The following is a 7,993-nucleotide window of genomic DNA, read 5'->3' on the forward strand; positions in this document are numbered from 1 at the left end:
GAAATAGCTTGTTTTGTCTAACCGACACTTCAAAACCCCAAAGATATTCAATTTATAATTACAAGAAAGCTGCAAATCCTCACATTTGACAAGCTAGAAAAGGAACATTTTTGATAAGTTGATTGTTGTAAGTTGTAACATCTAAACTGTCCGGCCTGTGCTGCTTCAGTGAGCCTTTGACCTGATAAGGAAACAGAGCGCCCCTGGAGGCAGTGAGGTTACTGAGTGGTCAGAGTTGTTACAGAGGGGCAGTGAGGCTATCTGAGGTTATCAACAGACGCTGTATTAACATTATGGAGCCGTAAAAAAAATCTCCTCTGCAAAACTGCAAAGTTTATTTATCACGAGAGCATTTATGTTTTAAAAATGAAGCGCCTAACATAAAATGTTTTAGTGAAGAGGATCAAGGTTCAAAATCTTTTCTCTGACATCCAGAAATTATTAATTTAATCCGAAATATGCTATTGATCTATACCATTTGTAAACATCCATCCTCTTTAGGTGAAAATCCCATCTCCAGAGCCAGAATATCAAGTGTACGGGCATGTATTGAAAACTTTAAGAGCTCAATCTTATTTTAACTTACATGTGTGCTGCTCTGTGCACGTGTGTGTGGTAGAATGTGTGTGGTGGGGTCGTCTTGCTTTACTGTGAAATTGAGGGATGGTTAAGGTCATGAGTCAAACCCTCAGATCTATTTCAAGCAGACACCCCTCACCTTTCCCTCCTGTTCCTATCCTTTGCTTTTACTGTCAGGTTTTACAATATAACCGTCTGCTTAATGTCCTCATTGACAAGAGAGGACTGTTCATTTTTTGCTGGGGAGACTGCTGAGTTGAAAACACATCAGCTTGCCATTCCCATCCCATTTCAGTGTTTGTAAATGGACATGAGCACATCTGTGATTGGCTTCTGACATGCAGTAGCACAACGTGACAGCTTGTTCATTGCTGGGTTCTATATTTCTCTCTTTTACCGAGACACACACTTGTATTAAATCACACACACACAATGTGGTTCATTTCACAAAAGTTTTCACCCTCAGTCCTCCTCCTTTCCTTTTCCACCAAAAAAACTTAAATTATTCATGAGGGATCACAGCACCCACAAAGAATCATGTTCCCACTCCTACAACCCTACACCTGCAGGCCGATACACTGTTCACAATACTTCGAGTCACATAATAACAAGGGAGTCACTTTACGGCACGATGGAAAAGCTACTTGTTTTGTAGTTGCTTCCCAGTATTGTTCATTGTGACCGCAGGTAAAATCCAATATCTGCCTCATTTGGAGAAAAAAAAATTGACTGCTCATAAAAAAGGACTGAGTTCGGACATTAGGCCTTTATACCTATATCAATTTACATATAAGCTTTACCAACTGCGCCTGACAAAGACACTCCTTGTATGAGATGCTGACAACACTGTGTAAGGTTTATCAGGAAGGAGCACACATTGGAGAGTTACCTTTGTATTTTTTGTGGTGCTTTTCAGTGAGTGTCACATCAGCTTGCGGTCTCTTTAAAAATCTCTTTGTCTCTCACACCCGGGCAGCTACACACAACAAGTCAAATCAAATCAAAAAATCCCCAAGGACTCTGCTCTCGGACGGGGGAGTGCCCCATCTCTTTCTCTCTGGGATGGCTACCGGCTGAGAGTAATAAAGGCCTTTGTTCTGCTGCCCTGCTACAAACCTCTGTTGTTAAAGCGCAATGGGAAGGAGCACCAAAATGTGAAACGCATGCAGCTGAAAATGCTTTATCAATCACACAGATGAATTGATACGAGTAGCAAACAAGCCAAAGTAGCTTAGGCCTACATGACAAAAATATTTCAGTGATCACATTAGCTCAGGCAATTTGTAGTTGTCAAAATGACCCATGAACAAAAAAAGTGTTTTGAACCCGATTGCATGTGGCTTACCTGGAGTGGTGCAAAGGATTGAAATGTCTTGTGTTTCTATTTTACACAGCCTGTGTCCGGGCACACAGGTTTAACAGGTGCACATCTGCTTGGATACTGTATACAGTATCCTACCAACAGTAAATTTAAAGTGACAGCTGTGTGCAGATTTCCCATAGTCAGAAAAGTGCAGTTAACTTCCAGGAAACAGTTTTTTTAAGTAAGGAAAATGCACCTTGTGAAGAAAACAAAATGCCAATGCATCAAATCAAGCATCACAGGTTTACTTACAGTACTTCTGTCACTTTAGTTTCAGAGTCGGAGACCACGTTGTCAGCTTCCTCACAAAATCTTGCCACTTTCACCAGAACGGTAGTCCTTCAGGCTCCCAACGTCCATGGCACAGGGCACAAATGTTATAAAAGTCAGGGATAGTCCCAGCAGTGTGGTTTCAAGGAGAGAGAATGTCCCAACAACTTCACTGGTGTGGGCAAGTACCCACCACTGCATCAAGCACCGTGCCTTTTCAAACGACTACTACTGGTTTGGGACCAGTGGGTTTGAGAAAACCTGGGATGGATTTCAGAGTGGACTACTTTTCTACAAGAGACCAAAGAGGTGGATTACTCATTCACTGTCCGTCCATTCAATTTTAGGGACAAAAAATTAAATTACATTATTGTGTTATCCAAATTAAAGAACACTGACATAAACCTCTATAAGCTGATGACTTTATTGTGACAATACCTTATTTTCTTCCTTTTAATTGGATGTTAACTTGTACTATATTTGACATTGTAATTATTTTTGTTTTAATCCACAGTCATTTCCCCCAGTTTTATTTTGAAAAATGGCATTGAGTCAAATTGTACTAAATCAATCCTCTCCTGATGTTTCAACCAAATTTCTGATTTTATAAATGATCTTGCTCCTTTTTGAATCATTAAATAGCTATTTTAAGATTACATTTGGACAAATGGTGAGTAATGTAGGCCTACAATATGGCAGGTGACCATGAAGTACACAGATGCCAATGTCTCTGACCGTTGATTGCACTCAAAGAAATTCCTACCTGCACAAATACTAAATTATCATCTGAGTTGAGATAAAAAGATGCAGTCACACTAAACATTTGAAACACATCTGAAATGTGTCTTCAGCATTTATTCTCTGTGATCTCCATCTTCAAAAACTTTACTCTACCTTCCCCCTGTTGTCTGTCTCAGCCAGGGTTTCCCTCCCACTCCTCCCTTAGTGACAGGTCAAAGTCTGGCAGCAACAGCTATCAGCCTGAAATGCACCTTACAATTTAAACCAGCCCACCAATCACAGGCCTCTTTGGTCGTAACAGTCGCTAGTAACATTTGCACAACAAAAGAGAGCTGATTCATCAACCCCCCCCTCGCCTCCCCTTTCCTTCACTCCCTTTCCCCTTCCACTGTGACTCCTCCTCTCCTGCCTTTGTCCTCGGTCCCAAAATCCCCTTCTACCCCTGCGACCCTCTAACCCTTTGCACTAATCTCCTTGAGCCCATTGGATTGACTGCTTCAGTGCTATCTCTCACTGCAAGGAGACCCCCTCACTCTGCACCCCACAGGACACACATCACAGTCTGGCTTCATTTGCAGGCCCTCATCCTCTTCTTCTTCATCATCCTCCTTCTCCTCTGCCTTGCATGGATGAAGCATGTATGACAACCACAGCACATGGAAACACAAGGTGTAATTCTGGCAGTGGACTTGTTCTGCAAACAATAATGACATGAGCGTAATCCTGGACACACGGGGAATTAGCTTTGGGGCTTCTTCTTCAGGAGGGGTTGATTTACTTTCAAAATCAAATATCTTCTTATCTGCTCGTTTCTGTTCTATTTCAGTGCTTAAATACTCAAATGCCGTGGTCACGTTACGGCTAAAAGGGTTCTCTTTGTGGGTACTTAAAGACCCCCACACAATCCCACAAGGCTCCCATGGGGTTTGAGGGCGGCCAATATAGAGTTTAGCCTTTGCTTCGCTTTGTATTTCACATTTGGTGTTTCTATAGCAACTGTGAGAGAGACAAGTGGACCCCCCCTCTCCATTTTCAACACCATTAACATCCCCCGCCCCCGTCTTGTGATTAGTGGGGTGTCCCCAACACACACCAACAGAGGAGGCTGTGTTTAGCTGTGGTCTAATGGGGTAGGTGATAGCCAAGGGATTAGTACCAGGATTAGAGATAGTTTTTTAATCATTTCAAACTTCTAAAAACGGTGGAATGCAGTAAACATAAAGCACAAACCTTTGCAACAGGTGTAATTTGTTGTAATATCAGGAGAGTGTAACTGTTTTTATAGCACTGAAGCATATCTGCCATACATGAGAGATTAGAGATGGATGGCACTTTTTGTAGCCTGTAGTGCGACTTTTAAACTCAATATATCAGTTGACAATAACAGGTATACTGAATAAATAAAACTGATTGTGTGCTGTCACATTTTGATTAGGATCACTTAGTGCATCAACTCCTCCTAAAGATCCTCCTCATCAGTCTGAATAAAGGGTTGTCCATGACAGCTTCGGAGGCCCTCTCCCATAGGCTGTCCTGCTTCCACAGTCCCCGCCCCTTCCTCTCAGCTTTGACCTCTGCCCTGTGCAGCCGTTTGTGGAGACGCCAATAGAGGCGAGAGTCAGGCAGGACCCCGACCAAGGGTGCAGTGCGAGCCAGACCGAGCATGAGGACCTTTTCACTCAAACAGTAGCTCCACATCAACCCCTGCTGGAGAGATGAGGAAATTAATTCATGGAATTTAAACTCCTATCAGTCAGACATCAAGTATACAGTTATGAAAAATAAACTATTGTTTTTTCAGCTACGGACAGAGAGACTGAAAGCCTTTTTTCCCTCAGTTATTAGATGCCTCACCCTGCTTTGAGACACCAAACAGTGTAGCATGTCGTCCTCTCGGCTGATAAGTTTTAGCCAGACTGTTTGGGCAGGAGCCAGGTTCTTCTGCAGCCATACCCTGCCTTCTGGAGTCAACTCCACTCCTGCAAGATGCACCAGCATCAGGGATGTGCATACACCTAAAGAGGACGTAGAAGAGCCATTTACCATATGTGTTACAGTAAAGCATAGGTTATACCTGACCCAGTCTTGCACTGCCAGACCTACAGTATCTCCACAGGCTGCGGAGGAGGGTCTGGCACAATCGTCATGGGCAGCGCTAAGCGCCGGACAGAGGTGCATCTGAAAATAGCCTCGGGAAATAACTTGTTTTGGTGGAACATGTGTACATTCAAAAGTTGTTTCAGTCGTGCAAGAGAAAACTCAGATTGGACGGATAGTCTAGCTAGCTGTCTGGATTTACTCTGCAGAGATCTGAGGAGCAGTTAACCATAGTCGGAGTAGGAGTTTAGAATGCCAACACAAAGAAAGTGGAAGGTGAGGGACAGCTGGCCGAATATGAGGGACATGCAGCGGAACCTCCAGCGGCACCGGAACAAATGAAACGTTGCTGACCAGTAGTTATGCACACTGTAAAATACTGATTAATTTAATATTAGCGCTCATATGATACCTGAGTTTTGGTATGGACACAAAAATACCTTTTTTGTTACCTTACTTTGAAAATATCAAGTTTTTCCACTGTATATATAAGAAAATAAACTTTTCAAATGTCAAATGTTGTCTGAACACAAATCAGCTGTACAAGAACTTTGCCTACATAAAATAGTCTAATAAGTCTAATAAGACTGCAAATTTGACCAGACATTTGATGCCAGCCATGACAAACGAGTTTTCAATACCGGTGGTTTTTTGTTTGTTTTTTGAGTTATTGAGATTCACTGAGACCTTATATGAAAAATAGAAAATGCAGACCAAACACATCTATGAAATAAACACCAGTAAATTATCTTTGTATAACAGCCACAGTCCCAAACGATGGCTCTAACCAGCTTTAAAATGTGGGAGGTCAAGTGGGACAAAGGTAATATTTGAAATAGCTTGACAAGAGCCAATCTGTTCATGAGTCCTTCACACTGAAGTTGCTGATGGAGCACTCTAGGGAAAGCATAAGCTGCTTGACTTTATTGTTCAGTGAATATCATGATTTGATATTGCAGCTAACAAGCTTACCTGTCACTCTCCATCATGAAAAGATGATAAAATGCAACTGCCTTGAGTCTGACATTTACAAAGTAAAAATGTAATTTGGCTGTAACAAGATAAAAAGGTGCACCTGCAGAAAACTGTCATGCTGGTTAACTAACAAGACAAGATTTAATGTACTGATTGTCTGCGCGTGTGCGTGTGTGTGTGTGTGTGTGTGTGTGTGTGTGTGTGTGTGTGTGTGTGCGCGTGCCTTCATGATTTCACTCAAAGGATACTCTACATTACCTTTGTGTTTCGAAAGTAACGGAGAGAGGACTGGCAGATAAATTGGGACATGTTCCACTTCAAGTCCTCTCTCTGTGACTGAATGAACTTTCCCACGGAGGCTGATGTTCCTCTCAATAAAACGAGCAGGGATCTCAGACGCAGCTTGAAATTTGGTGATCTGAAGAGGTTGAATGAGACAACTGAGTGGCCACATTTAATGACTCATTTGGGTAAAATGTCTCAAAATGCATTTCATTAACATAACATTATAAGACGCAATGAGATTTGGAATTAAGTGGGTGAATATAATCCGTTAGTCTGCAAGAATCTATACAGTTCTCACTTTACTGAGGAGTATTAGTGTCAAAATGTAACCTTAAACAAAGGAAGGAGGCTATTATTGTGAAACAGCAAATGCACATTAAATCCAACTGTTAACCGAGTCTGTAGAGGGTCCCTTTGCCCCAGTGTAGGTCTTTACTCTCTTACCAGTTTGATACTCCTTGCTATTACAATAACACCAGCAACTGCCAGTCCGGTGCTTATGTTCTGTGTGAGAGACAAGAGAACAGTGAAAGGTTTAGAGATGACAGGATGACAGTGATACCATCAACCCAGCTTAACATGTGTAGGATAAGACAATGAGAAAGACTTTGACAGAGATATTTAAGTGACAAAGAGGCATAAAAACCCAACTGAGGACACATGGTGATGCCTGACAGGGTATGCTATCTTCTCAGTGTGGACACCATACTATAGGCAGGGATAGGCTACAGATCGAGGAATCGTTTGGAGGGAATTGGTTCTGAGTGGGGAATGCTATTCTTTTTCTTTTCTGATGCCCCCCCCCGCCACCTCTTTTACCAATACATGCTACCACCCACTTAAAGATTTGTAGATGCAGGTGGCTCACGTACACTACGGCAATGAAGCGACCATATTGCACGTTCATGCATCACCAGTCAATTGCAGGTCACACAAAGGAGACTCCTACCCGCACAAGTGTTAAATTATCATCTGCGAACTGAGATATTAAAGCCACGATGTTATGAGAGGACTGGTTTCCGTGATCTCTTTGTTGTCTGTCCGTCACTCTCTCGTCAGTTTCGGTTTCTCTGGAAGGCTCCGGCATGTTGTTGACATTTTCTTGATGCATCCGGCGCTCCGCCTGTGGGAGGGGCATACAAGAGCCTGTGTAAAGTCTCCGCCCTGTGGTTTAGTTTGCATGACAAGGATGGCGTTGACGTGCGCCTGAATGCAAGTTGATATTAGGGTATGTTATTGAAAGAAAAGCCCTCAAAATTGCATTAATGTGGACTTTGCACTGTGACTTTCAAAGTTGTTTAACCGCTAAAAGCTCAGTTTAGCACAGTTAAATAGTGGAGGGCCAAAGTAGTGCATGCACATTCCAGCTGAGATTCATATGATCAAATATTAGCCTAATAAATACCGCTGGGATCAGTGACGTCCCCATCTTTGTCTGCACAACTTGACCTAGATAACTCCATACCTGCGTTATAATTCAATGCACAAAGCAAAATAGCAACAAATGCTTAGTCAGACAATTTAATGTTCCTCTTATTCTTATAATAATCCATATGATGTGCAAAAAGACAGCATTTTCTCAATTTCTTATAGCAGTCACATGCAGCAGATGGTGCACAGTGAATCATGTTCAGTAACAGACATCACTGAGGAGTGACCATTGACTGTCTGACAGATGCACTG

General features: G+C 42.2%; 2 protein-coding genes across 4 annotated transcripts in view; both read right to left on the minus strand.

Annotated features, from left to right (window-relative positions):
- plch1 (phospholipase C, eta 1) overlaps positions 1–2,548 on the minus strand; it is a 64,225-nt gene extending 61,677 nt beyond the window's left edge. The window contains exon 1 of the mRNA XM_031296453.2: positions 2,195–2,548. The gene's annotated coding sequence lies outside the window, so the exon portion shown is untranslated. The remainder of the gene's footprint in view (positions 1–2,194) is intronic.
- Positions 2,549–4,114: 1,566 nt separating this feature from the next.
- Positions 4,115–7,506, minus strand: c18h3orf33 (c18h3orf33 homolog (H. sapiens)). 3 transcript variants are annotated; one of them, XM_031296457.2, is made up of 5 exons: positions 7,260–7,506; positions 6,755–6,814; positions 6,284–6,443; positions 4,808–4,968; positions 4,115–4,657 (listed from the first exon to the last, which is right to left on the minus strand). In XM_031296457.2, exons 1-5 carry the CDS (start codon positions 7,446–7,448, stop codon positions 4,403–4,405), a joined length of 825 nt encoding a protein of 274 aa, XP_031152317.1. In that variant the 5' UTR covers positions 7,449–7,506; the 3' UTR covers positions 4,115–4,402. The 3 variants fall into 3 exon arrangements, with proteins under 3 accessions (XP_031152317.1, XP_031152316.1, XP_031152318.1); XM_031296456.2 differs by having other exon boundaries at positions 4,115–4,660; XM_031296458.2 differs by having other exon boundaries at positions 4,115–4,660; positions 7,183–7,323.
- Between the last annotated feature and the right edge of the window lie 487 nt (positions 7,507–7,993).

Source organism: Sander lucioperca, chromosome 5 (assembly GCF_008315115.2).
Source record: "Sander lucioperca isolate FBNREF2018 chromosome 5, SLUC_FBN_1.2, whole genome shotgun sequence".
NCBI lineage: Eukaryota > Metazoa > Chordata > Actinopteri > Perciformes > Percidae > Sander > Sander lucioperca.

Excerpts from the sequence above, each read along its gene's own strand:
- c18h3orf33 (XM_031296456.2), bottom strand. The coding sequence starts at position 7,448 with ATGCCCCTCCCACAGGCGGAGCGCCGGATGCATCAAGAAAATGTCAAC. Across the intron at positions 6,815-7,259 it reads ATAATTTAACACTTGTGCGG|AACATAAGCACCGGACTGGC; the intron begins GTAGGAGTCTCC and ends TCTCTCACACAG. Across the intron at positions 4,969-6,283 it reads GTTACTTTCGAAACACAAAG|GTGTATGCACATCCCTGATG; the intron begins GTAATGTAGAGT and ends CGTCCTCTTTAG.